Source organism: Dendrobates tinctorius, unplaced genomic scaffold, assembly GCF_039654945.1.
Source record: "Dendrobates tinctorius isolate UK_male_01 unplaced genomic scaffold, ASM3965494v1 ptg000046l, whole genome shotgun sequence".
NCBI lineage: Eukaryota > Metazoa > Chordata > Amphibia > Anura > Dendrobatidae > Dendrobates > Dendrobates tinctorius.
In genome coordinates, this window is record NW_027361714.1 from 78,812,517 (window position 1) to 78,839,631 (window position 27,115).

At 45.2% G+C, this 27,115-nt stretch overlaps 2 protein-coding genes across 6 annotated transcripts in view; both read left to right on the plus strand.

Annotated features, from left to right (window-relative positions):
• The window catches only part of PPIL6 (peptidylprolyl isomerase like 6), a 252,837-nt gene extending 252,546 nt beyond the window's left edge, over positions 1 to 291 (plus strand). For all 5 annotated transcript variants that reach the window (XM_073576038.1, XM_073576037.1, XM_073576034.1 and 2 more), the window contains one exon: positions 119 to 291. In XM_073576038.1, coding sequence (XP_073432139.1) covers positions 119 to 230 — 112 coding nt within the window. In that variant the 3' untranslated portion in view covers positions 231 to 291. The remainder of the gene's footprint in view (positions 1 to 118) is intronic.
• A 9,794-nt stretch (positions 292 to 10,085) lies between these two features.
• CD164 (CD164 molecule) lies at positions 10,086 to 26,526 on the plus strand. The gene is made up of 7 exons (XM_073576039.1): positions 10,086 to 10,521; positions 11,036 to 11,110; positions 12,869 to 12,931; positions 14,299 to 14,340; positions 16,151 to 16,204; positions 18,462 to 18,521; positions 18,695 to 26,526. Exons 1-7 carry the CDS (start codon positions 10,437 to 10,439, stop codon positions 18,856 to 18,858), a joined length of 543 nt encoding a protein of 180 aa, XP_073432140.1. The 5' UTR covers positions 10,086 to 10,436; the 3' UTR covers positions 18,859 to 26,526.
• The last annotated feature ends 589 nt before the right edge of the window (positions 26,527 to 27,115 follow it).

The window sequence follows — 27,115 nt, forward strand, 5'->3', positions numbered from 1 at the left end:
CCAACTTCAGAGACCCACCCTAATATGTTTTGCAAAAGGCCAACCCTGACAACTATGCCTTCTAGCATTATGTATATTTTATGTTTTGAAACTAATGGAATTGTTTTCTACATTTTAGCCAACTGATTGAAGGTAGTGAGGTGCTACAGAAAATTGAGGATATCCCAACATACAATGAAAGACCGAAAGTGGACTGCACGATTGTGGATTGTGGCATTTTTACCCCTTGACAATTACATATTTTCTTTGGCATTTATTCTCTTGTAAACCTAATAAAACACTGACATTTTATCCAAAGCTTGTCACTCCACCTGTCTGCCGCTAATGTAAACTAGCCTCGCCTGTTGGGAAATTTGCCAGCTTGAGCTCTTGTAATGCAGCCGATACATTTCTTTCCTGCATCTGATCACTGTACAATATCCTTTTGTAAAGGAAACACTTCCTAAAAGGCGAATTACTAAAGCAAGACCTGTGCAACACTGAACAAGCAGCGGTCAGTGGGTGATTTATCTTGCAGATGTGGTGTCACTGATCTAGAATTTAACATGGGTTGTAACTAAGTGAAAATAAAAGGGCCTTCCCCAAACTGTTACCTCGAAGTCAAAAGAATACAGTTATCTAACTGTCTTGGTATGATGAAGCATTAAGATTTCTTTTCACTGGAGCTAAGAGGCCAGGGCCAAGCCCAGAAAAACAACCCCATAGCATTATCCCTTTCTTTGCAAACTGTGTAGTTGGGCACAATGCTGTCAAGCAGGTAACATTCTCCTGGCACTTGTCAAACCCAGACTGGTCAATCAAACTGCCAGATAGAGGTACTTGAGTTGTCACTCTATAGAACTCATTTCCACCTCTACAGAGCCCAGTGGTCGTGTGATTTACACCACAATATGTGCCACTTCGCGTTTATTAGGAATGAGATAAGGGCTTAATGTGAGCCACTCAAGTTCTTCTACACCAAACTCACTCGGCCACACCCTTGTGATCCTTGCTAAGACTCACCTAATGACAGTCCTAAATAATTACAGACCAGACATTCCCCATGTGAATAGATCCAAGCTCCCCAGACTAACCTCTCTATGTTTACTGACCCCAGATAGTAATGAGTGAACGTGCTGGGCTGGGCCGTATTTCCCATTAGGCACTCATGGGCCTGTGCCTGGGGCGGGACTCTGCGGAGGGGTGGCACCTCAGCAATGGTTTTTTTTCTCCCCTCCGGTGAGCCCGGAGCCATGCATACATTGGGGGGGGAGAGGATGAGCCCAGAGCCATGCATAAAGGGGTGGAGAGGATGAGCCTGGAGCCATGCATACAGGGGGGAGGATGATTTCGGAGCCATGCATACAGGGTGGGGAGAGGATGAGCTCGGAGCCATGCATACAAGGGGGGGAGAGGATGAGCCCAGCCATGCATACAGGGGGGGAGGATGAGAATGAGCCCAGCCATGCATACAGGGGGGGAGTGTTAGGAGTGGCGGAAGGCACTAAATAAAAATATAAGTAAAGTGCCTTCGCCACTCGGGGTCCACCATGCGGAAGATGGAAAAACCGCAGCTAGGCGGTTGTGTGCACAGGGTTAAACCACACCCAGTGTGAACTGCACAGACTCTGTTGAACTCACAGAGTCATAAGGCAAATAATAAATATAACTGTGCTGAACCTGTTAGCTGCACAGGAATTCAGCAGCACACAAACGGTAGATGGTCACCGGAGTAGTTAAAAATAACAGCACTACACCCGCAGAGACCTACCGTGGATACAAGTGTGCACAGCGTTGCAACCGCGCAAATAAGCTGCTACTGCAGCGCGGCATAGATTGTGCCGCAAAGAGACACCGCTGGTAAAGCAGGCGCGATGTCAGATGCTAAGCTGCTGAGGCGATGGTGCAATAGCGCGCTGGCGCTGATGCTGGCGATAACGCAATCACTCACAAACGTAGTATCAGAGGGATGGGGGTTTCAAATGAGTCATTCACCAGTCCATGCATCCATCAACAAACATACAGCAGCAAGTATGACTATACTAGCGCATGGCGGAACAGCCATGCACGCTTTTTATAGCAAACGGGACCTTCCGGAAGTCTCCAGGTCTCCAAGAGGAGCCAATGGGATCCGACAGGACCTGAACACCTGACTCCCGAACTCCAATGGGAGTTCGTCCCATGAGCATGCTCAGATGCAGGAGTAAAGTACTTAGCCTCTGGAGAGAGTTGTCGCAGGGCAATCTCCTCTGCAATCTCCTCTGCAGCAGATGAAGAGCAGGAGACTACAGAATGTGAAGATCTAGATTTCAGCATAGGAGAGGCAGAAATCTGACTCCTAACATTACCCCCCCTCCTAGGGCCCCCTCCTCCCTGAGACTTCCGGACCATCAACCTGTGCCCTACAGTGGTACAGGGCTCAAACTCGTCCAAAGGCGAGCTTGGTGTCCTGGTAGGTGATACAGTAAACCGGGACACTTGGAAGGCATCAGTGGAGGCCAGGTCGCCAGGTTTCAGAAGGGACACCTGGGAGATAGCGGGAGCGGCCGAGGCAACAGAGCGCCGCCGTGAGTCGGTGACCGGAACCACTATCCGCCTAGGAAGTCTTTCTTGAGCACATGAGGTGCAGGCCTGAATAAACTTTTTGATGTCCCGAGCCCTATGGGGCCACCAATACGCTCCGGCAAATAGCTTCGTGGTTTGCATATAGCCCCGATGGTTGTGCGCATTGGACGCGTGTGTCCAGGCGAGAACCTGAGCCCTAAGATGAGGAGGGACAAAGGTCTCGTCAACCGGCTCAGACGCCGATCATTGCGGGGAGCTGACTTCCTGAGAAGCAGCACACACATGATAACAACCGCAAATGGACTTTTGTGTCGGGCCTGTATCAAAACTGGTGTGAGACACCTCCATGGGCTCTGGGGGTAGAACCTCTGGCTCAGGCAGCTCAAGAGGCTCGGAAAATTTGTGAGCCGAACTAGCTCTCCGCTTGGAGTGAGCACGCTCCATACCGCGCTCCGAAAAACGGAGGTCATTACGTGAGGAGACAGAAATTAGCTCCTCCAAGCTAGTGGGGATCTCTCTAGTAGAGAGAGCATCCTTGACATGCTCCGCTAGCCCTCGCCAAAAAACGGGAATAAGGGCCTTGTCGGACCATTCCAACTCGGACGCCCGTGTCCGAAAACGGACGGCATACTGGCTAACAGAGATGGATCCCTGAGTGAGAGCGAGTAACTGCAGGGAAGTATCGTGCGTGACCCGTGGACCGAGGAAAACCTGCTTGATGGCCATTAACAGGTGACCTGCGGTCCGGATATCAGGATCACTGCGCTCCCACAAAGGCGTAGCCCATTCCAAGGCCTTGCCCGACAGTAGGGAAATAACAAATGCCACCTTGGCTCGTTCCGTAGGTGGATTGAGCACTGGCTGATGAAACCCCTACAGGAGGCGCCATCCCCGGAAAACTTATCGGGTAACGGGAGGCGGGTGACTGTCGGTGCGAGGGTGGACACGGACATACGGCCTACCGCATCAGTTAGAGCCTGTACAGCAGCATCAGTAGCTTGTGCAGCGGCGAGAGCCTTCTCAAGAGTAACTAACCGGTTCTCAAGCTGTCGTATGCACTGCATAAGTTGCTGCTGATCTGCCATCACTAGCCAGACCCTGGCGCTAGTATAATGTTAGGAGTGGCGGAAGGCACCCAGTGTGCACTGCACAGACTCTGTTGAACTCAGAGTCGTAAGGCAAATAATAAATATAACTGTGCTGAACCTGTTAGCTGCACAGGAACTCAGCAGCACACAAACGGTAGATGGTCACCAGAGCCTAGCCATGCATACAGGGGAGGAGGAAGAGAATGAGCCCAGCCATGCATACAGGGGGGGAGGAAGAGAATGAGCCCAGCCATGCATACAGGGGGGGACCGGAGTGTGCGGCTGCATGAATTTCTACGTAGCTGACCGCTCTGGTCCCGAGTGCCGGCAGCAGTGCTGTGTATTGAGGTGCGAGACTCGTGCGAGTTTGTCGCAAGTGTGACCCCGGCCTAACGCAGATTATATGTGGGTGTTTATTTAACTCTCTATGTACCATTTTATTATAAATATTACTAAACATCGGGCTTGGTAATATCTTGGTATTAGATATATACAGTGCCTTGCGAAAGTATTTGGCCCACTGTAACTTTTCAACCTTTTTCCACATATCATGCTTCTAACATAAAAAGACCAAATGTAAATTTTTGGTGAAGAATCAACAACAAGTGGGACACAATTGTGAAGTTGAACGAAATTTATTGGTTATTTTAAATTTTTGTGGAAATTCAAAAACTGAAAAGTAGGGCGTGTAAAATTATTCGGTCCCTTTAACTTAATACTTTGTTGCGCCACCTTTCGCTGCGATTACAGCTGCAAGTCGCTTGGGGTATGTCTATCAGTTTTGTACATCGAGAGACTGAAATTCTTGCCCATTCTTCCTTGGCAAACAGCTCGAGCTCAGTGAGGTTTGATGGAGATCGTTTGTGAACAGCAGTTTTCAGCTCTTTCCACAGATTCAGGTCTGGACTTTGACTTGGCCATTCTAACACCTGGATACGCTTATTTGCGAACCATTCCTTTGTAGATTTTGCTTTATGTTTGGGAGCATTGTCTTGTTGGAAGACAAATCTCTGTCCCAGTCTCAGGTCTTTTTGCAGACTCCAACAGGTTTCCTTCAAGAATCGTCCTGTATTTGGCTCCATCCATCTTCCCATCAATTTTAACCATCTTCCCTGTCCCTGCTGAAGAAAAGCAGGTGCAAACCATTATGCTGCCACCACCATGTTTGACAGTGGGGATGGTGTGTTAAGGATGATGAGCTGTGTTGCCTTTATGCCAAACATATCGTTTGGCATTGTTGCCAAAAAGTTTGATTTTGGTTTCATTTGACCAGAGCACCTTCTTCCACATGTTTGGTGTGACTCCCAGGTGGCTTGTTGCAAACTTTAAACAACACTTTTTATGGATATCTTTGAGAAATGGCTTTCTTCTTGCCACTCTTCCATAAAGGCCAGATTTGTGCAGTGTACGACTGATTGTTGTTCTATGGACAGACTGTCCCACCTCAGCTGTAGATCTCTGCAGTTCATCCAGAGTGATCATGGGCCTCTTGGCTGCATCTCTGATCAGTCTTCTCCTTGTTTGAGATGAAAGTTTAGAGGGACGGGTCTTGGTAGATTTGCAGTGGCATGATACTCCTTCCATTTCAATATGATTGTTTGCACAGTGCTCCTTGGGATGTTTAAAGTTTTGGAAATCATTTTGTATCCAAATCCGGCTTTAAACTTCTCCACAACAGTATCTCGGAACCTGCCTGTTGTGTTCCTTGGTCTTCATGATGCTCTGTGTGCTTCAAACAGAGCCCTGAGACTATCACAGAGCAGGTGCATTTATATGGAGACCTGATTACACACAGGTGGATTATATTTATCATCATTAAACATTTAGGACAACATTGGATCATTCAGAGATCCACAATGAACTTCTGGAGAGAGTTTGCTGCGCTGAAAGTAAAGGGGCCGAATAATATTGCACGCCCCACTTTTCAGTATATGAGAAATAAGATTCTCTGGTCTGATGAGACGAAGATAGAACTTTTTGGTGATAATTCTAAGTGGTTTGTGTGGAGAAAACCAGGCACTACTCATCACCTGCCCAATACAATCCCAACAGTGAAACATGGTGGTGGCAGCATCTTGCTATGGGCGTGTTTTTCAGCTGGAGCGACAGGACAACTGGTTACAATTGAAGGAAACATGAATGTGGCCAAGTACAGAGATATCTTGGCTGAAAACCTTTTCCAGCGTGCTCTGGACCTCAGACTTGGCCGAAGGTTCACCTTCCAACAAGACAATGACCCTAAGTACACAGCTAAAATAACAAAGGAGTGGCTTCAGAACAACTCTGTGACCATTCTTGACTGGCCCAACCAGAGCCCTGACCTAAACCCAACTGAGCTTCTCTGGAGAGACCTAAAAATGGCTGTCCACCAACGTTCAACATCCAACCTGACAGAACTGGAGGGGATTTGCAAGGAAGAATGGCAGAGGATACCCAAATCCAGGTGTGAAAAAGTTGTTGCATCATTCCCAAGAAGACTCATGGCTGTACTAGCTCAAAAGGGTGCTTCTAGTCAATACTGAGCAAAGGGTCTGAATACTTATCACCATGTGATATTTCAGTTTTTCTTTGTTAATAAATTTGGAATTTGGAAAAATTTCTACATTCCGTTTTCTTTTCAGGCAAGATGGGATGCAGAGTGTACATTAATGAAAAAAAAATGAACTTTTTTTGAAATTACCGAATGGCTGCAATGAAACAGTCAAAAATGTAAAGGGGTCTGAATACTTTTCGTACCCACTGTAAATGCAAATTCACACTGGTTACTGAACAGACCAAAACAGTACCTACACGTCAGCATCAGTACTTATAACACTCTATGCATTTTACATTATAAAGGGTGGGCCATTTATCTGGATATACCTAAATAAAATGGGAATTGTTGGTGATATCAACTTCCTGTTTATGGCACATTAGTATATGGGAGGAGGAAAACTTTTCAAGGTGGGTGGAGGCCATTTTGAATCCAACTTTATTTTTTCAATGGGAAGAGGGTTGTTAGGCGTCGGCTTTCTGTAGCTGCATAGCAGAGATCCCGAGCCTTGCATTCGGCAGTCTCCCATTCATCTCCGGCCACAGAGGAGGCTGCTCGGCAGACTCGTTTATCCAGGCGCTCTGCTCAGACCAGCTCTGTAGGTTTAGTTGCTGCTGCCACCTCTGGTCCAGCTATAGCAACGCATGCTGGTCAGCAGCGAGCTACTCCAGGGACTAAGTCCTCCTTTTGGTCCACTGAGCATGCTCTTGGGACGATCTCTCATTGGAGATCGGAGGTCACATGCTCAGGTCCTTCTCCAGCTCGGATTGGACCATCAGGAAGGTCCCGGAAGGACGCTGATATAAAAGAGCCGCATGGCCGCACGGCCATGCGCTAGTATAGACTCTAATACTTATGGTGTGTATGATGATGAATGCATGTATCTGGTGACTGACTCATTGGAAACCCCTACCCTTGGTTGTGCTTGTCGTTAGGGATTCGGAGTTAAGAGTCAGTGCCAAAAGGTGACTGTGCTCATGCCACTGTGCTCCAAGTCACAGCACTCTTCTTAGCGCCATATTGTGCCCTTCAGCACAAGGCAACTCAGTACAGTACCGCAATGAGTAGCTGCAACTGCCAGTGTGGCGCCGTGCGCAAGTCATGCGCTTTCTGTGCCCTAGTCAGGGAGGTTAGTGGCATCCACCAGAGCGGTGCAGTCTACACTAAGTGCGCGTTTCCTCCAGCTATTGTCCTGCTGGCACCGCAGCCGTGGTGCCGAGCACTAGCATGTCTAGAGGGACTCTAACCCAGTGTCTCAGGGGCAGAGTCTTGTGACTATACTCTAGCGCTCACACTGCCGAGCTCTGTGAGTACAAACAGGCTACGGCATTTATTATTTGGCGGTTGTGCAGCTCTGTGAGGTAACAGAGTCCGCCTCTGTACAGTACACAGTGGGTAAGGTTAACCCCGTGTGTCCCTTTATTATAACGCCATATCACGTCCGCCATTACCGAGCAGCAGTTAACACCTCTGCACGGTGAACCATGGGCTGCGAACGCACCTAAATTTCATCTTTATTATTTGGTGCATTCTGCCAGCCCCTAACAAGGGTCATATGACACATCAAACTTATTGAGATTTTCACAAAAAAATACAATGGTGTGCTTGGTTTTAAAGTAACTTTATTCTTTCATGAGTTATTTACAAGTTTCTCTTTGTTTACAGCCATTGACATGTCGCAGAGGTTAACACGTGAGGAGCGGATAGAAATTGTGTTGATATCTGGTGAACGCAGTACCCAGGTCATTGCAGCAGATTTCAGTGCAAGATACCCTATGCAAGAAAACTGCCAACATTCCCATTTTATTTAGGTATATCCATATAAATGGCCCACCCAAAAAAGTTTTCCTCATCACTAAACAATGTTCTGTGTAAACTGAGGGTGAAACAAGAGTGGGAGAAGAAGGTTGTATTGACAACACAATGGGCAGCACTTTGAACACATTTTATAAGTGGTCATAGACTTGTAAATAACTCATGAAAGAATAAAGTTACATTAAAACCAAGCACACCATTGTTTTTCTTGTGAAATTCTGAATAAATTTGATGTCACATGCCCCTCTTCCCATTGGAAAAAATAAAGTTGGATCCAAAATGGCCAACTTCAAAATGGCCGCCATGGTCACCACCCATCTTGAAAAGTTTCCCCCTCCCATAGACTAATGTGCCACAAACAGGAAGTTGATATCACCAACCATTCCCATTTTATTAGGTGTATCCATATAAATGGCCCACCCTGTACTATAAAAACACAATACAACCGTATATTAGTATTCACACTACAATTGTTGTCTTCAGGGAAAGGTATATGACATTCTCTGAAGCACCCTCACATATTGGTGATGCTGTCATTGCCTACTGACAAGACTATCCTCAGAAAGTGTGGAAAACCTTACATTTATCTAACTAAATCAAGCATCGATCAGTGGCGATTCACCTACGGACTGGTGCCAATTATTAGATTGTCCGTAGTATGTATCTGCCGGTACATTGTGTTCTATGCTGTTCTACTGTCACCAGTGTCCCCACACAACTGGGTATCTCCTGCCTGTCCATCATGTTATTTTTGATAACCAGCACAGGTAAAGCAGACAGCTGCTGTCTGATATTATCAGGCTGGGAAAGTCCCTGGTTATTGGGCCCTTCCCAGTCTAAAAATACCAGCTCGCAGGCGCCCGAGAAGTGGCGAATCACAGAAGATACTCCAATTCTGGCGATTCACCTTGGCTCTTCTTTGATGCCCTGGTGTAGTGGCAATTTGGGTAATGGGGATTGGGGTGGATGTCAGCTGTGAAGTGTCCAAAAACACAGCTACCATCAAGGTCAGGAGTTAGTAATAGAGAGGCCCCATTACTAACCCAGTAATCAAAAATACACACAAAATACTATGATGAAATAAGCACTCCCTGACACTTTCCCATGTTCAACACTTCATTAAAAAGGAAAAAAAAATAATCCCAGACAGACCTGACATAGACCACCCATCTGACGGTGTCCAGCACTTCCAAAGAATAAAGGCTATGGGAAGCTCATTGTGACACCCAAAGCCTTCACCTACTGCACTGTGCGAGACCCTGCGATTCTGAAGAGCGGGGACATCAGTAACATTACCGCCACTATACACAGTCGCCGAGTCACATAGAGAGACCCTGCGATTCTGAAGAGCGGGGACATCAGTAACATTACCTCCACTATACACAGTCGCCGAGTCACATAGAGAGACCCTGCGATTCTGAAGAGCGGGGACATCAGTAACATTACCGCCACTATACACAGTCGCCGAGTCACATAGAGAGACCCTGCGATTCTGAAGAGCGGGGACATCAGTAACATTACCGCCACTATACACAGTCGCCGAGTCACATAGAGAGACCCTGCGATTCTGAAGAGCGGGGACATCAGTAACATTACCTCCACTATACACAGTCGCCGAGTCACATAGTGACCCTGCGATTCTGAAGAGCGGGGACATCAGTAACATTCCCACCACTATACACAGTCGCCGAGTCACATAGTTACTGACGTCCCCGCGGATGCTGATAATAGAACCGCACGGATGGTGAAGATGAACGTCCCACATGGACATGGTTTTTATGCGCATGTGTAAAGGGGCCAAAGACGGGGTTTGCACTCCAGTGCTTGGAATGGGTTGGCTACAGTACTAGGAGACCTCAGAGTGTTACACATGTCCACTGGAGAAATTAAAGCCTTTGCAGTACTTCTACCAACCAATTTCACAGACATTTTATTTATTTACTTTTGTTTTGGGGGGGGGTGGAGTGGACACCAAAGTTGGTGAATTTATATGGTCTCCAATAGATTGATGACAGCTAGCAATAGTGTGCAATTGTGATCTGATTTGTAGGGTTCTGCATAATATTCGAGCGATTCCAGGATTTCGGACCCTCCCTAATCCGCAGCGGACGGTACACTCCGTTCACAGGTGGACTCGCTCATGTGCTCTCCCCTGACTGCAGTTGCACTAGCCACACTCCAGATGGCGCTATCACCAAGGGGATAGAAGGTGGTAGGTGACGGCCAGTGACGAGGTGAGCGCTCTCCAGTGCCACGTTCGTGGTGACGTCACGACAGGAGGTGCGAAGTCTCCCCAGACCGGTTCTCAGTTCCCGGCAGAGGAGCTGCTGGCCATAGGACCGCTGTTATCGCTGCCTGCAGAGCCGCACCTGGCCGGGTCACGTGAGCAGGGAGAGCCGCGGAGTGAGAGAGGACGGCTGCTGACCACTGCGGGACTGCAACACTCCAGAGCCAGGATGAAGACTGTGGGGGGCGCCCTGCCACACCGGCTCCTGCCCGGACTGCTCCTGCTGCTGTGGGGGGCGACCGGCGCTGCTGCAGGTCAGACGCTTCCCATATATGCACCGCAGGATGGCCACTGCCCCTTATAATGCACAGTCACACAGTGCGATACGTCGTGACGTCCCAGTGTGCATGGTGGCCAGCACTGGCAGCTCACACCGGGAGGAGCAGTAACCAGTATGGAGCCCACACCTAGTTTTAGGAGGGGATGCCTCACATTCCAGGCTAGATAACTGTGTAGTGTTGCCAGGTGCCCCTCCTGGAGGAGGGTGGTCTGCTGACTGGCAGCGGGTCAGGGTGGGCGTCAGAGGCAGCCGTGTAGGGGGAGACCTGTCACTAAGGGGGTGTAGGGAGAAGCCCCCCTGGGCCACATAGTCCCTGACCATCTTTTCCACGTTTCACATCTCTGAAACGCGTCTGCGCCGTAGTGTGCGACATCCCCGGCTCTGATATCTGCTGCTGGTGGCCAGGCCGCCATGTATCCGATTCACAAACAGAAATCATGATGTCTTGAAGTCACAATTAAGTGTCTTTGTCTCCATTTTATTTTCAGAGGGCTGTGATGGCGCCAATACATGTGACGCGTGTACAAATATCTCCGGCTGTGTGTGGGTTAATTGTACCACGGGTAAGAGATGTCCACGTTTACATATTACCTCAGTCACTTGGAAGAAGTTTCCGTTTTCTTCGTCTTATTTCAAATATTAGATTTCATGATTTTAACTGAAGTAAACTTTATTCCAGTTGAGATGAATAGATTCTTCATCAGGGTTGGCCAAAACGCGGCCACAAGAAAACTGGCACTGGGGACTAGATGTGGCCTCCTACCACGTAAACGTTCAGCAGCCTGGTGCCCAACCGATGCATGGAACTCCATACTGCCATTGACCACATTCATCTCCGTGTCTGATGGAAGGATTGGCCAGATAACCACTCGGGTCGGGCACAGGGAACACGTTAGGAATGGTGACTTTCCTACTGTGCTCTTGCTGAAGGACCACTCCTTGCCCCCAGTGTGTTGGACCTTCTCATCCTTTTTTGGTAGTTGTTCGTTTTCCTTTCTTGCTTTGAGAAACTCTTCATATTTTGTTGTTCTCAAGCCGGTAGTTTTGTACATTAAAAGGCACCTGTCTGCAGGTCTTTGTACCCCAAGCTAATAACATCTATGTTGGGTCACTGTACTGCTGAATAAATCCATACTTTAGTTTTAGCAGTCCATGTTTCCATTCCAAAGAAGTCCATATTCCAATTTTTATGCTAATAAGCCTCTAATGCAGGAGAGTGGTCCTGCGCTTACAGCTCTCCGGCCTCATTCCCTCTTCCCCACCCACTTCTGGCCTCTGGTCACTGACTGATCGGTCACTCGCACATCATATGGACTTTTCTGTGCATACACTGCTCCAGGGAATGATGGTGCTTGAGAAAGATCTTGGGTGGGTGATGCAAGTCATTAACACGAGAGTGACCTGTCGGCAGGTGGAGAGAGGCCAAAGACCTGTGAAGAACTTACACTTGTTGGGGCAGGTCTGATTTTTCACTAACTTGGCAAAAGTGGCATGCTACCACAGTGCCATGTTCAAAGTCTGTGAGATCTTCGGGATGGTCCATAAAGTGTCCCCGTGGAGATTGCCTGGCTGTGTACTGAATTCTATGAATCTGTTTCATTCACCGATGTGTGTATAGAGTGACGGCTGTAACTGCGCCCCCGGCACTGACTGACAGCAGGTTCTAATGCTGAGCTGCTGTCAATCGGTGTGGGGGTTTGTGGTTACAGCTGCCACACTCTATACACAAAGCAATGGCTGCAACCGTGGCGGAGACGCCCCTCCGTGGCTGCAACCGTGGCGGAGACGCCCCTCCGTGGCTGCAACCGTGGCGGAGACGCCCCTCCGTGGCGGAGACGCCCCTCCGTGGCGGAGACGCCCCTCCGTGGCTGCAACCGTGGCGGAGACGCCCCTCCGTGGCGGAGACGCCCCTCCGTGGCTGCAACCGTGGCGGAGACGCCCCTCCGTGGCTGCAACCGTGGCGGAGACGCCCCTCCGTGGCGGAGACGCCCCTCCGTGGCTGCAACCGTGGCGGAGACGCCCCTCCGTGGCTGCAACCGTGGCGGAGACGCCCCTCCGTGGCTGCAACCGTGGCGGAGACGCCCCTCCGTGGCTGCAACCGTGGCGGAGACGCCCCTCCGTGGCGGAGACGCCCCTCAGTTGCTGCAACCAAAATACTGTCTAGGGAATAAAGTTCATTTCCTCCGGGTAGCGGGGCTCTTAAGTGCAGGCGTCAGGCAGATTCAGAGTGCTGTTCACCTGGAAATTAACCCCATATCTGCTGGTTAATTGTGTTTTTTCAAGGGACGGATTTCCTTTTAATGATTTAATTTTCCTTCTAGATGAAAAGCCAAAATGTACAGCAAATTCATCTGATAGCAACTGCACACTCATACCTTGTGAAGGTAATATCTATTCTATCCATTTACACCACACTTAAATATGGAAATGTCCAAGTGTGTAAAGATAATTTGCTTAGGAGAGTAACTTTCTACTAATTGATGAGCGTGGAAAACCTATGCTACAAGTCTGGTTTTACTCTCGTTTCCCAGTCAGAGTACAAACTGCGATGTACTGACTGCCCGTGGGTGTACTGGCCCAAGCTCCGCAGCCTCGTACATGCCCATAAGGGAGTTTAGATCAGCACACCTGCGGACAGTCCCTACTAGAAAATGACCCATTGTATAAATTGTTTTTATGTTGCACGTATTAAGAAACAAAGGTTTTTTGTGTTGTTTTTTTAATCACAAATAATTATTAAACAAAATTGGTAATCTTGCAATTTTCACACTGACCGCTAGGCCTATTTTATACTCTAATGTCCTGTCCTTATATGAAGAGTTTCCAGGAGCTTCTTTTCATCAGAGGCAGTGTATATATAGTATATACAGCTGATAACACAAGATCCACCAATCACAATAGGTGATGTCAAAGCTGACTCTCTCCATTCACAGTGACCTATCCAGACACTCATTAGATACAACGATAAAAAGCCCTAATGGCCAATGTGAAAATTGCAAGATTTCTATTTTTTTTTAATATTAATAGATTGTGATATGGTAACAAAAATTATATTGCTGAAAATGTTTTTTTTAAATGCAATTATACAAACCTGATTCGGGGCATGTGCACACGACGCCTTTTTCCAGGCAGATTCTGTCTGGAATTCACTTGTGAAAGCGTCCCATAAAATGAACACAGTGCATAACAATCTCAAAGCAACATTGTTGTCTACATGTTCTGTCTTTTGTCACTTCTTCATAAACCCTGAAGTGGTTAAAAGTGACTTGCTCACTCTTTGGGCGGCCTCTGCAGGGAAGCTGTCTGCTGAGATGCTTCACTTGATCAAGATAAAAGTTATAACTCGCTGAATGGATTTAGCAATAGTATAAAGCCCACTCTGAGCAGCTTGCATGTCCTCATGGTGATCACTGATCCATTTTTGTGCTATATTGTGAATGGTTTAAAACTTTCACTATTTTGACAGTGAGGGTGAACAGTGAGTGGAACAGGCTGCCACGAGAGGTGGTGAGGTCTCCATCAATGGAAGCCTTCAAACAGAGGCTGGACAGACATCTGTCTCAGATGGTTTAGTGAATCCTGCATTGACACAATGACCCTGGAGGTCCCTTCCAACTCTAACATACTATGATAAGCTATAGTGTCACTTTAACCTTTAGTGAGGAGTATTGCTGTTCAGACAGGTTCCATGTCATTTCTGATGTACTCCACAAAGGAGTGTAAATATCTTTGTCTTATTGACTTTTTACAGTAGCCGCAACTACAGCAGCACCAACCCCAACTCCCCCAGCAGGTAAAGCACATCATTAGTATTTGACTATCACATTTCTCAATGACTTGCCGCAGCTTTAGACTGAACTGTCTGCAGTAGCAAAATGCCACTTATGTAATTCACCATGCCAGGCTCCTATTAGATGATGGGAGCGTTAAAGGGAACCTGTGACTAGTCATGCTGCCCCAACTTTTCTGTGGTGTGTCAAAGAAAACTGCTTGAAGTACCAACTGGGGACTAGAGAGAGGCCAGAGTAATCCGGTATGACCCCGACCGTTACACCCCCCCCCCTTTTTACTCCACACATGGGAAGTACTTCTCAATCAGCTGGAGTGAGGAAGGTAGGCGGCTGGGGACGTCATTAGACTACCCATTGTGGGGTCCACAATTTTTTGTGGGTGTGACTGGCTCGCTAGTTCACAGCTAACTGTAGTTTTAGTAATTGTTGGCATATTGCTAGGTTCTTCCTTTTGATGGGTTAAACTGTTGCAACTTATGCAGGCCATAACAACCTTTAGAACAGTGGTCCCCAACCTTTTTTGCACCAGGGACCGGTTTCAAGCAAGACCATTCTTCCATGGCCCGGCAGGGCGGGGATGGAGGTGTGGCAGGGGCGGGGCTTTGGTCATAAGGGGGCGGGGCTATGGACACAGTTGTAGTGTAGCAGTGCATACTTATAATTAAATAACATTTATAATGTGACTCAACTCACCATAGGTTTTGAATAAGTGCTCCATCACCCCCTTCTCCCCATCATTGCCTTCACCCCATCACTCCCCTCTCCCCATCATTGCCTTCTCTCCATCACTGCTGTCTCCCCATCATTGCCTTCACCCCATCACTCCCTTCACCCCATCACTGCCATCTCTCCATCACTCCCCTCTCCCCATCATTGCCTTCTCCCCATCATTGCCTTCTCCCCATCATTGCCTTCTCCCCATCATTGCCTTCTCCCCATCATTGCCTTCTCCCCATCATTGCCTTCTCCCCATCACTCCCTTCTCCCCATCACTCCCCTCTCCCCATCATTGCCTTCACCCCATCACTGCTGTCTCTCCATCACTCCCCTCATGGCCTTCTCCTCATGTCCCCATCTCCTCCAGGGCCAGGCTACACACACACACACACACACACACACACACACACACACACACACACACACACACACACATACACACACCAACACACATTATACATACATACACACACCACCTCTCACCTGCCCGCCGCCCGCGCTTCCTCGCTCTGACACAGCAGCGGCCGCGCTCCTCTCTGTGTCAGTCAGAGACAGGAAGCGCGGGCGGCGGGCAGGAAGCTGGACGCAGTGGACGGGTCATTGCAGCTCCGCTCCTGCTATTCCCTCTTGCAGGCAGCGGAGCTTCTTGGATCGCTCCCTGGCCGCCGCTAAGAACTGCTGCGCGCCGCCCCAGCCCCCGCTACGCCACTGACCGCCCCTGGCTCCCCTTGTGTCCGCGGACCGGCAAGGGCACTGCAGCGGCCCGGTGCTGGGCCGCAGACCGGCGGTTGGGGACCCCTGCTTTAGAAGATACAATGCCACTTGCATCCATGCGGTGTGCCTACTATTTCACTTCACCCCGGTTTGTTGTTTTCATTGGTTGGAGACGATCTATCAATTTGAGAACCGATCTTTCTAGTGGCTCTTGGCTCAATATACCCAAGATATAGCAGTAAGGACAATGAGAAGTCATGGACCATACATCCATAGCAACCCAAGGTCTCAGCAGATCGCCTTTTTTAGTAGCCGATTTGTATGATGGAATTGAATCACCAGCTTCTGTTTGTTTTTTGTTTTTTTCTTTTTTCTGTGCAGTTGTTGAGACCACCACAAATGGAAATGCCACCAATACAACTACCTCAGTCCCAAGTAAGTAATTTGTCATAAAATAAGGCCAAGAAACAATGTTGTCTATTGTGTGTACAGAATAAGAATGAAACAACGTTATTTGTGAAATCTAAATGGTCTAAATAAAGATAATAGATTTTTTTTTTCCTTACTAAATTAATATTTTATTGTTGTAACGTTATGACGTATACCGATTTATTTTATTTTTTAATAGGAAATTACTGAGTGTAATCAAGTATGAGCATGTGGGATAAAATTTTTCTTCAAATGTTTTGCTGAACTTACGTTGGGGACCTCTGTATTTTAGGTGTAAACTGATAAAAGCACAATGAAATTGATTACCACTGCTCACCAAAGGCTACCATTTTATTTGTATGTGTAGTGGTTATCAGGGCTGTGGAGTCGGTAAGCCAAACCTGTGACTCCGACTCCTCAATTTCCCTTCCACCGACTCCACGACTCCAACTCCAACATATATTGCTTATATTTAAGTGAAAAATGTATTGTACAATGTGAACATCAGACATTTAATCATTTTTATGATACAATAATCAAGACATTTAGATAGAACATAATATATTTATTGGAATACAACTTTAGAACACAAAAAACTGTAATAAATTGTAAATATGTAATACACTATGTAATATCAATATATATATATATATATATATATATATACACTATGTAAGTGCCAAAAAACAGTTTTCAACAAAAACATACTAAATAACATTTGTGCAGTCTATGAATTTGTTCTAAGAAATAGAATTGCCTCCATCAGATTCTCCTTCATAGATGACCTCAAATCTGACTTAATAATTTTAAGGCCAGAGAACAATCTCTCTACACTAACTTGGGTTGGAGGAAAAGCTGTAACCACATGGGCAACATCTCTAACAATTTCCAAGTATAAAGGAATTGCCTCAAGCACAGTCAGTTTTGATGAACGGTTGAATTTTTATTTTTCTTTGAGAGCAAGTGAAACATTTTGCTGAAATATGGTCAATCTGCTTGCTGTAGGAGAAGGAGTGAAATCTTTTTCCTTACGGCAACGCTTTGCCTGATCCATATCATCCAAATATTGTCAAAGTCAAACTCCTCATCTGATGAGGATGAAGATATGGCAGCAGTAACACTGTCAGGACCCAAGTCCTTTTGCGCCTGGCAGTCTTCCTGTAGGCCACTCATCCTAACTGCTACCTCAGTCAGAGCTTCTTTTCCTTTTAGTAAGCTGTTGATCATCAAGCAATATGCGATGACTTGGGTCCACATAAACAGCTGCCAGAAAAATTTTATTTTCCAATAGCTGTGTGTGTCTCTCCGTTTCATTGAAGCAGAAATGCCATCTGCGATTAAAATCTCCTCTTTGGGACAGGCAAAATAGCAAGTTCTTCCACTCCCTTATGAAAATGCCAGGAGTTAAATCCTCAGCTTGTAATTTTTTAGTCACGGTAAATAGGTGATTAAGCAATTCCTTCAATTCAGCCACCTGTGTCCATTGACCTTCATTTAGGGTTACCTGAGGGTTCGCCATATCTATAAGAAACGGTTTTAGTAAGGATCAAAACTAGGGGGGGACAGAACCTCATACTGTTCTGCAGAATCTCATACTGCACACCTCAGCTGCTGCAGCACCTTATACTGCACACCCCTACACTTGAAAATAAAGCCTGCACCTTAAGATGTGGTGAATGCAGTCTATTTATTCCAACTATCAATTGATGTTGATGTGTTACTGAAGACGAGCAATGCTTGTCCTGGGCGTCCTTTTGGGCAGCTATGAGGTGTACCTGACTGGTGCTAAAAAAAAAAAAAAGTGTTAGTCTGTGTGCTACCCGGCTTTCATTCTTTTTGGTACAGATAAGATATGGATAGACAGATATGGATAAATGGATAGATAGAGCAGATTTCTAATCTGCTTTTGCTATTGAAAACATTATCTATGAGCTCAAAAACCTTTCAGGTGATGCGGTTTTTTAAAAAGCTTATCTGCTTTTGCAGCTGAAAAACGTATCCTCAAAAAACGCAGCAAAGTGCTGTGTGGGAATGTAGCCTTAGATCAGGAATAGAACAGCCATTTATAGGACATTTCATAACTTTCCCAAATTCCTATGAAAAAATATTCAGCACATTCTGCATTGAACTACTGTACACAATTTATTATATATTTTAGGAGTCGGACCATTTTATACCGACTCCGACTCCACAGCCCTGGGCTATGTAGAGCCATATGTTCCTTTTCCCTTTTTACTGATTTGCTTTTCTACTCTTCTCTTAGCTGCAGTAACCAACAGCTCAGTGGTTCCTGCTCCATCCACTGCCCAAAGCAATGTAACCAGTAAGTGCTGTTGCTATACCATTCTGCATGGCTTAGAGGAAGTGTTTCTCTGTGCCTAGTGTAATATTTGCATTGGATGTACAATAGAATTCCTTTGGGTTTTCAGTTATTTTGTGAAAGTTGTCAGTTGATGTGACTTTTTGTAAGCTAATTTTTCTGTTCTTTGTTTGCAGCCACCACAAAAGTACCCCCTGAGCCAACAACCTCGCCTGTAAAGAACACCTTTGACGCCGCTAGCTTTATTGGAGGAATTGTTCTTGTACTGGGCATTCAAGCTGTGGTATTCTTTCTGTACAAATTCTGCAAGGCCAAAGACAGGAATTATCATACCCTTTAAAGCCAGTTCCTCTGGACTGCTCCCATACATCGCTCTAACCAAATGTAACCCTGGAGATTATGTGTTGGAAAGTAGCAGAATGAGGCCCCTTCTTCCTCAGCAAATTCTGTTTTGTACGATGTCTATACAGAAGGAAGTGCATTGCTGAGGACTGCATGCGTCTCCATCTGCTTCCTAAATTATTGCTATGTCCGGTTCTACGGTATGCAGGGGAAGAAATCTTTCCATGGATAAATTGGATTAAAAAAAAATCTTAAAATTGCATTGCAGGGAACGAGTTTCAGCTGATTAGGTTGTCAGGTAATGGTCGGAGCCGTGCAGTCTGTAGGTGTTGCTTGATCATTTTTTCCTTTCAGTTCTGTTGGCGAGTGTTAATGAAGGATGATTTTTTTTTTTTTTTTTTCTTTTTAATAGAATAATTTCCTCCCACTTCCTTAAGTGCACCTTATTCCTAAAAGAAGGTGATAGAGAATTGTGCCTTAAAGACATATTGAAAGTATCACATATTTCAGTTATGTAATATTGAATTGGCATCTTCGTACTTTGCTGGGATGGCCGGCCAATATGTTAATTCCGCGCTCCGTATCTTTCTCCTCCAGGAAAATGAATTTTGCACTCAAATTTAGCAAGGGATTGAATGAAGCAAAGCAAGTTTAGTTTTCTAGTCTAATCCCATGCATCTTCCCTACCCTTATGTAGTACCAGAATATTCAAGAAATTGATGACGGGGCTTTGTCTACCTATTTACACTTTTTTTTTTTTTTTTTTTTTTACCTGATCTTTTCTGTGGATCGGTCCAAAAATGAAGGAAAAATATACTGATTTGCTCTACCTTTTACTTGGATTTTTTTTCTTTCTTTGTACCTCCTAGAGTCTTGTAGTTCATCATGTTTCCATTATTGATTCCAGTTGCTTTCTTGGGTCTCCCTTGCCCATAAGTATATAAAAAGTACTTTTACCTATTCCCTATTGCATGATCTGCACAGATGTGATCTGAATAATTGTTTTACAGGCAGATCAGTGAACGAAAGCTGTTACTGCTGCAATAAGTTTCCCAAGGGAGTGCAATACGCAGGTTATGTGCCAAAGGCTGTTCCCTAGGGAACTAATAAGAAATGACCTTAAACCATGAGTCACAATAGCGTACGGATTATGTCACGCCTCTCCCAAACACCCTGAACATAAGTAATGTCTTCTGTCATCTGTAAGTGAAGTCCAGGAGGATCTGTCACTGTGAGGCAAATACCTTAATGACCTTCTGTCATGGTCCAAACAGGTAGTATGGACTATGACAGTAGTCCTGGTCCATAAAGATGGATTTCCTGATGATCGTTTGCCCTGCTCCGTGCACCTTTGCACAAATGCACCAAACGCAAATAGACAGCACTAGTAAGATGATGCACCTTATGTGAAACCACCACATTGTTAAAATGTTAGCAGGTTGGTAAGGGATGATCGACTGATATGTTAATAGATGTATGATTCGTCTTTAATTCTTCCTATCAGAAAATGATCTACTGTTTAAATCAGGTTTTTGTGGTTTTTTTTTTTTTTATGATCTGTAATAAAAAATCAGAATTAGAAATCTTGCCATTTTCTGGCCACTGGGGCTATTGTAGACTCATACTTGTACTCTTTCAGGAAGAGTTTTCAGTAAGGCTCCTTATCAGAGCTAGGATTACAATGACAGGCAATATTTCTATCCACAACGCATAACACAAGATTCGCCAATCACAATAGGTGATGTCAGCTCTCACTTCCTTCACAAAGACCTTTGCATACCCCCATTAGATTCTTCAATGGAAAAAGATAGGGTCAGAATACGGCTATGTACATGTATTGTTTCCTGAAACAGATAAGGTAGAGTCTAAAAAAATAAAAAGCCACTGTGAAAATTGCAAGAATTTTATTATACCGGGTGAGTCATAAAGGACGGACGTTTTTAAACTAATCATAAAATCGTTAAATATAAAGGACGGATGTATTTGAAGTGGCTATAACTCACCACCAGGTGGAGGTAGAGATGTGCGGGAGGCGGGGTTATGTTTGTGAGGTGGAAGCATTGTTTTTATTTTAGTTTCAGTTTAAGCTATGGTGCCGTGGACGATAGAACATCGCGTTTTTGCGTATGACAGTTTTGTCAAGAATAATGAGTGTATCACAGCCGTTGAGCGTGAGTTTCGGCGTCATTTCAATATTCACAGAAATCAAGCTGTTCCCGCTCGTAACACTATCCTACGTTGGGTTGAAGCACTCCGTACACGAGGTACACTAATGAACAAACGACCACCGGGGGCTCCACGAACGGCACGTATCCCTGAAAATGTGGAACGCGTCAGGCAAGCCATGCTGCGTAGTCCGAGTCGATCTGCTCGGAAACATTCTTTAGAACTTGCCCTCAGTAATCGTACAGTAAGGCGTATTTTGCATTTAGACCTGCATTTCCACCCCTATAAATTGGCCATTGTGCAACAGTTGGAGCGCGGGGATTATGCAGCGCGACTGAAGTTCGCACATGAGATGGAAGCAATTATTGAGCAAAACGACAACCTTATTTTATTCATGAGTGATGAAGCTCATTTCCATGTCAATGGCATGGTTAATCAGCAGAACTGCCGTTATTGGGCCTATGAAAATCCGAAAGAATTACATGAACGACCGCTGCACAGCCCTAAGGTAACGGTGTGGTGCGCTATAGGCAAATATGGCGTGATCGGTCCGTACTTTTTCGAAGGCGATAATGGCAATACTGTTACCGTGAACTCACAACGTTATATCGCCATGATAAATAACTTCTTTGTTCCTGAGTTACGACGGCAACATATCCCCATCTCTAGTGTGTGGTTTCAACAAGATGGGGCAACGGCCCACACAGCCGGAGCAACAATGAACGTTCTTCGCCCTCTCTTCCCTGGTCGCATCATTTCCAGGTTTGGCGATATTAATTGGCCTCCTAGGTCCCCAGACCTGTCCATGTGCGATTATTACTTATGGGGTCACCTCAAATCACGTGTATACAAGCTTAAGCCTCGATCATTACAAGAACTGAAGGAAGCTATTCGAGTGGAAGTTGCCCAAATCGACAGAGTTGTGTTGGAACGTGTTGATGCCAACTTCCAAGAACGCCTTTGGAAATGCATCACTGATAATGGCCACCACATGGCAGATGTTGTTTTCCACACTTGAATTTGTCAAATATTTGTCAGTATACATAACCAAATCTGTGAATACATTTATATTTAATAAATATTTAACGATTTTATGATTAGTTTAAAAACGTCCGTCCTTTATGACTCACCCGGTATTAATACAGAATGCCATATAACATATGCCACAATTTAAATAAAGATATATATTTAACACAAAAAAAATGTAAAAAATAGGTAATTTTCCGGTGATGGTTTCCCTTTAATGCTACACTCCGCATATGTTTCCGTATTGTGTTTTTTTTTTTTTTTGTTTTAAATGCAGTTAACAGCCAACTTAGACCTCATGTTCTGGTTTTAATCTGAAAGGGTAAGAAATGAAAGTTGGAAAGTAAAATTTGCTGCTCTTACTTCTGGGTGCCACTTCGAAGTGCCTTAAAGTTGTAGTTGTTTGTCTTCAGTCTTCTTCTTACGATAGTGAAGGTGAGTCGATGCATGTGTGCCGGGGGTAGCATGCATGCCAATATATCTCCATTATAATTCACTTAGGATACAGCCTGGAACTAATGTTTTCCGTAAATTGATGGGTGGTTGAAGGATTGCTTCCTTGCCAATCAGAAATAGTATATGCCAACGGAAATGGAATATTATTTCACAAACACTTTGTGCATGAGCCAACATAAGGCTATGTGCCCACACTGCGGTTTTTGCTGCGGATCCGCATCAGTTCTGCAGACAGTGTACAGTAGCATGTAAAGCTATGTGATTTACAATCTGCTGTGCACATGCTGTGGATTTTTAACTGCGGAAAAGCTGCGGTTTTGAATCCGCAGAAAGAAATGACGTCACTACTTTTCTGCGGATTCTGCTGCGGTTTACCATCTCCTTTGTAGAGGTGATAAACCGCAGGTAAAACCGCAGGTCATTTTGCATGCGGTTCCACAGATACCAATCCGCCGCGTGTGCACATAGCTTAAGATTTTCTGTAAGCAATTTTCCTGTTAGTAGTGCCTGTCTCATTCATAGTCTCACCAATTGTCATTTGCTGATTATAAAACATACAGTAACTAATAAGTGTGACCAGTGTACATAATGTATACAGAACTATGGCTGATCAGTGTCTGGCCCGATATACGATGTAAAAGAAAATCTGTCATTGTTTCTAACAATCACATAATTCTGTTATGGCTGTGTAGATTAACTGGTGCTGATATATATATATATATATATATATATATATAGTATGTCCTTTTTATCTCTATTCTCCCTAGTCAAAGCAGCGCTACTTTAACGGTGCACTTGCAGGAGCGCCAATTTCAAATTCTATCTGTCCTGAGGACGTGAATATGTCTAAAAATGTATTGCAGTGCATGGGGCTGTCAGGGATTGTTTTAAATATGAAGTTGGGTAGGGGAATTGAGGTAACTACAAGCATGGAAAAATGGATGAGTGGCACGGGAGGGCAGAGAGGCATGTATAGGGCGCCCACTCACTGAATACCTCATCAGTGCCAGAGTAATAGCGTGGGAGTGTGAGGGGAGCGTGGACAATTAAACATCTGTTGTTTGTTTTTTCTCCATGTATCAGAAAAAAGGTCTGAGTTTTATCAGTGATTTTGTTCAGAACTTCATAAGGCTTCTTAGACTGTCACATGAGTTTCATCCAAGTTTGATCTGAGCTTTATTAGTTTTTCTCTGATGGGAAAAAAAAACCTCTACCTTCTCATCTTGCGGTTTGTGAAAAGCAGGCAGACATGGATGGCATCTGATTGCTGTCTTTTTTTTTTCGTGGAGCCAAAGACTCCGATCAATATTGGAAATTTCGCCACAATTTTGCAAATGATAACATGGTCCACAAAAAAAATCAGACGTGAATAGCCTCAAAGATTATACTAGGTATGGTTTCTATTATTATTATTTTATATACAGTAGCACCATTGGTTCCATGGTGCTGTACATGAGAAGGGGTTACATACAGATTACAGATATCACTTACAGCAAACAAACTAACAATCACAGACTGATATAGAGGGGAGAGAGGACCCTGCCCTTTCGGGCTTACATGCTACAGGATGGTGGGGAAGGAGACAGTAGGTTGGGGGGTTACAGCAGTTCCAGTGATGGTGAGGCGGTAGCTCCAGTAGTGGTGAGGAGGCAGCGGGGATCACTGCAGGCTGTAGGCTTTCCTGAAGAGGTGGGTTTTCAGGTTCCGTCTGAAGGATCCGAGTGTGGTTGATAGCCGGACGTGTTGGGGCAGGGAATTCCAGAGGATGGGGGGCTGTTCAGAAGAAGTCTTGGAGGCGGATGGGTGAGGAGCGAATAAGTGTGGAGGAGAGGAGGTGTTGGGAGGACCGGAGATTCCTTGAGGGAAGGTATCTGGAGATTAGTTCAGAGATGTATGGAGGAGACAGGTTGTAGATGGCCTTGTAGGTCAGTATTCGTAATTTGAACTGGATACGCTGAGGGAATGGGAGCCAGTGAAGAAATTTGCAGAGGGGAGAAGAGTAGTGAGGAGAGAGATGAATTAGTCGGACGGCAGAGTTGAGAATGGACTGGAGAGGTGCAAGGGTGTTAGCAGGGAGGCCACAGAAAAGGATGTTGCAATAGTCGAGGTGGGAGATGAGGGCATGCACAAGCATTTAAGTAGATTGAGGGTTGAGGAAGGAACGGATTCTGGAAATATTTTTGAGCTGGAGGCGACAGTAGGTGGAGAGAGCTTGGATGTGTGGTTTGAAGGACAGGGCAGAGTCAAGGGTTACTCCGAGGCAGCGGACCTCAGGTACGGGGGAAAGCGTGATGTCAATTGTTATAGAAAGGTCGGGTAAGGAAGATATGTGAGATGGGGGAAAGATGATCAGTTCAGATTTGTCCACATTGAGTTTGAGGAAGCGAGAGGAGAAGGAGGAGGATATGGCTGATGGACACTCTGGGATTCTGGAGAGCAGAGAGGTGATGTCTGGGCCAGAGAGGTAGATCTGAGTATCATCGGCATAAAGGTGGTACTGGAATCCGTAGGAATTTGAGTTGCCCCAGACCAAGTGTGTAGATTGAGAAGAGTAGGGGTCCTAGAACAGAGCCTTGGGGGACTCCAACAGAGAGAGGGTGGGATAAGGAGTTAGTGTGGGAGACGCTGAATGTGCGGTTGGAAAGGTATGAGGAGATCCAGGATAGGTTGAGGTCTTTGATGCCAAAAGAGGAGAGGATCTGTAGTAGGAGGCAGTGGTCAACTGTGTCGAAAGCAGAGGACAGGTCTAGAAGCGGGAGTATAGAGTATTGTCCGTTAGCTTTGGCTGTATGTAGGTCGTTGGTAATTTTCGTCAGGGCTGTCTGAGTGGAATGATGGGGGCGGAAGCCAGATTGTAGATTGTCAAAGAGCAAGTTAGATGAGAGGTGGGTGGAAAGTTCAGTGTGGACTTGCTGCTCCAGGAGTTTAGAAGTGAATGGGAGCAGCGATATTGGGCGATAGCTGGACGTGGCTGTTGAAAAACACGGATAGAACTCATGCACGAAAAACAGATGTCTGAATGAGCCATTACAGTTTGTAGCCCCCTTACCCTCCCTGTACACTCCGTGGTGGCTGTTGGCATATTTTATATCAGAAAATCCCTTTAATGGTTAGTAAGAGGGCACTTCTACATTTCCACTAGGCCCACCATTGTGCTAATCCAGCTCTGGGTCCATTCATTGGAGCACTGTGTGGTAATGATTAGGACTCTCCATTATGTGTGCACACATAGAAGTCCTCTGTAACATGCAGATCATTTGGAAGCTGACGGCATGGGAACACCAGCTACAGACTACATATTCTGAATCTGTGCGCTTTTATCTATGCAGCCATCACAGCAGTTTGTAGGGGTAAAACATTGACAGATTCCCTTAAAAGCATTAGGACTGGTACTTGAATTAATGTAAGATCTGCTATATGGGTTTGTCTTTCAGATTTGCACTGTCAAAATATTGCTGTAAGGTTCCATATCTGACTCCCCCCTCGATTCATCTGAGTATCTATAACTTCACCTTTCAGTGCTATGTTATAATAAGGAATAGCAATTCTAGAATTATAATGTGTGAAGGATAGAACAGCGTGAGCCAATTAATGAGTGTTGTGCACAGAGTTGGTTTTACAACCCAGTGAGCTCTAATAAATTCCAGTACTGTGAATTGCTCACCTAGTAAAAATCTGATGGCTGCAGTGATGCTGATGACATCCAGAAGATCTCCTCGCACAAGAATGTCGTCCTAAATAGTGAAATGTAACAAGTGCGCGCTAACTGGGTGTTCCTGCTCCAATCATGGAAGTGAGTCAGCTCTGTGGAAGGAATGAACAATGCTCTGGTGTGAAATTCTTGTGCCATCTCACAGGTTTTCTTTACTGACGTGTAGTTTACTGTACTGTTGTGAGTTTCCAGGGTCCATGTAACACCTCATTATGCTCCATGACAAAATGCCTTGAGAAATGTAAATTTATCCTAAATCTCATAAGCTGTTCATCTGCAAATAAAACTGATATTGTTTAAAATAAATCCCAGGACTTGTTCTTGACTTTTGATTTTATTTTGTTATTTATAAAAGACCCATCACTTGCTCGAAATATAAAAATCCCTGAGCTCCCCCCAGTTCTGCAGCTTTTTCCTATATTGCGCTGTCATTTACTGCAGAGATATTCACATGTTTCTATTGGAGCGCAGTATGTGAAATCTCTGTTTTGCAGTCACATAATGCATTCCTGAAGAAGAATATCTGGATATCTTTGCAATGGAATAATGCAGCGCAAAAAATAAAAAGTGGCAAAATCCGGATGAGCACAAGGTTTTTTTTTTTTTGTTTTTTTTTTAATAGGCACTTAACTTACATTTTTATGAGCATGTGACAGGTCCTCTTTAAAGGAAAACATTTTTCTCTGGGATTTTTATTTCTTAAATGGATAACCATAAAACTTTGTATTATGTACAAGTAAAAATGATCTATTTATTGAAACACTTGACCATTGTATATAAATGCATAATGCAGTAATGGCTAACTGAATGGAACGGCGGGTTGGACAAGTATTGATAAGGCTGCAAAGAATCCAGTCTTTAAAAGAGACCTCCCATTAGAGAATTTGTGTATTTA